This window comes from Limulus polyphemus, unplaced genomic scaffold, assembly GCF_000517525.1.
Source record: "Limulus polyphemus unplaced genomic scaffold, Limulus_polyphemus-2.1.2 Scaffold18676, whole genome shotgun sequence".
Taxonomy (NCBI): domain Eukaryota; kingdom Metazoa; phylum Arthropoda; class Merostomata; order Xiphosura; family Limulidae; genus Limulus; species Limulus polyphemus.
In genome coordinates, this window is record NW_013684286.1 from 332 (window position 1) to 1,569 (window position 1,238).

The following is a 1,238-nucleotide window of genomic DNA, read 5'->3' on the forward strand; positions in this document are numbered from 1 at the left end:
GGAGAATCTTGTCACCAGGTGGCACTCGAGGGAAGCTTATGAGAAATCTTAAATGTCGGAGACCAGAGCGCGTGCAATATAGCGTCTCCGCCCTCTCCCTCAGGGTCAGTTCCGGATTTCTGTATAAGTGGATGATGAGGTGGCAGTAAGTGGCTGACGTCTAGCAGATGAGGTTTACAAAATCTGCTCTGAAATAACAAGTTGGGTTTGTTGAAGCTGAAATTATGTTCTGTTTTGTAGCTGACCGACACGATGGAGAACAGTTACTTCCCACTCCGCCGCTTACCCCCACAAGCCACTCGGAATCCACGTTGTCCTACCCACTAGCCAGTTTCGTGTCTCCCAACTCGGTTCTCCTACCACCGATATCTCCACTCCCGTTACCCGTGGTTGCAAGGTCGACGTATTCTGCTTTCCTGCCAGCCGGGTGTTGTGGCCATACTCCGAGTTGTTCACCATATCCACCCCGCACAGCTAACATGCTGGATGTCCAGAACACGTCCACTAAAAAAACGAAGAGATTTGACTTTGCACACCTCGCTGAATCTGTTACTTTTCAGGATAAGCCAGAACCCGTGACTTCCAACAGCGGTGCCCCAGTAACGCCAACAGCCACCCCCCATGTTGCATTATCAAACTTTTCTGGTGACCCTGGTCATCGATTTCCATTTTCTGGTGACTCCGGTCATCCATTTCCATTTATTTTCAGTCCTATCTATCCCTCAACAATTCGTCCAGGATTTTTTGGAAAGACGAATGATGGGACAATGTTAGACAGACAGGTGTCCTCCCGTCCAAAGAAAGAGTTCATCTGTAAATACTGTGAGCGTCGCTTCACCAAGTCCTACAACTTGTTAATCCACGTGAGAACACACACAGACGAACGACCTTACACATGTGACATCTGTCAAAAGGCTTTCCGGAGACAAGATCATCTGCGGGATCACAGGTGAGAACCCCATTTTTATATGATCATCTTTAGTTCTTTTCCACGAAGCTTTCCCGAGACAAGGTCATCTACAGTACCACAGGTGAGGAGCCCTATTTTTATATGATCATCTTTAGTTGTCTGCCACAAAGGCTTTCTGAAAACAAGATCATCTACAGTACCAGAGGTGAGAAGCCCTCTTTTGTATTATCATCTTTAGTTGTCTGCCACAAAGCTTCCCAGAGATAAGATCATCTACAGTACCACGGGTGAGAAGCCCTATATTTATATGATCATCTTTAGTTGCCTG

The 1,238-nt window shown here is 46.8% G+C and overlaps 1 protein-coding gene across 1 annotated transcript; it reads left to right on the plus strand.

Annotated features, from left to right (window-relative positions):
* Positions 1 to 240: 240 nt before the first annotated feature.
* Positions 241 to 949, plus strand: LOC106477547 (protein odd-skipped-related 2-like; the record flags this gene model as incomplete). The annotated part of the gene is made up of 1 exon (XM_013938096.1): positions 241 to 949. A coding segment is annotated over one exon (709 nt), but the record flags the coding sequence as incomplete, so codon positions are not given.
* Between the last annotated feature and the right edge of the window lie 289 nt (positions 950 to 1,238).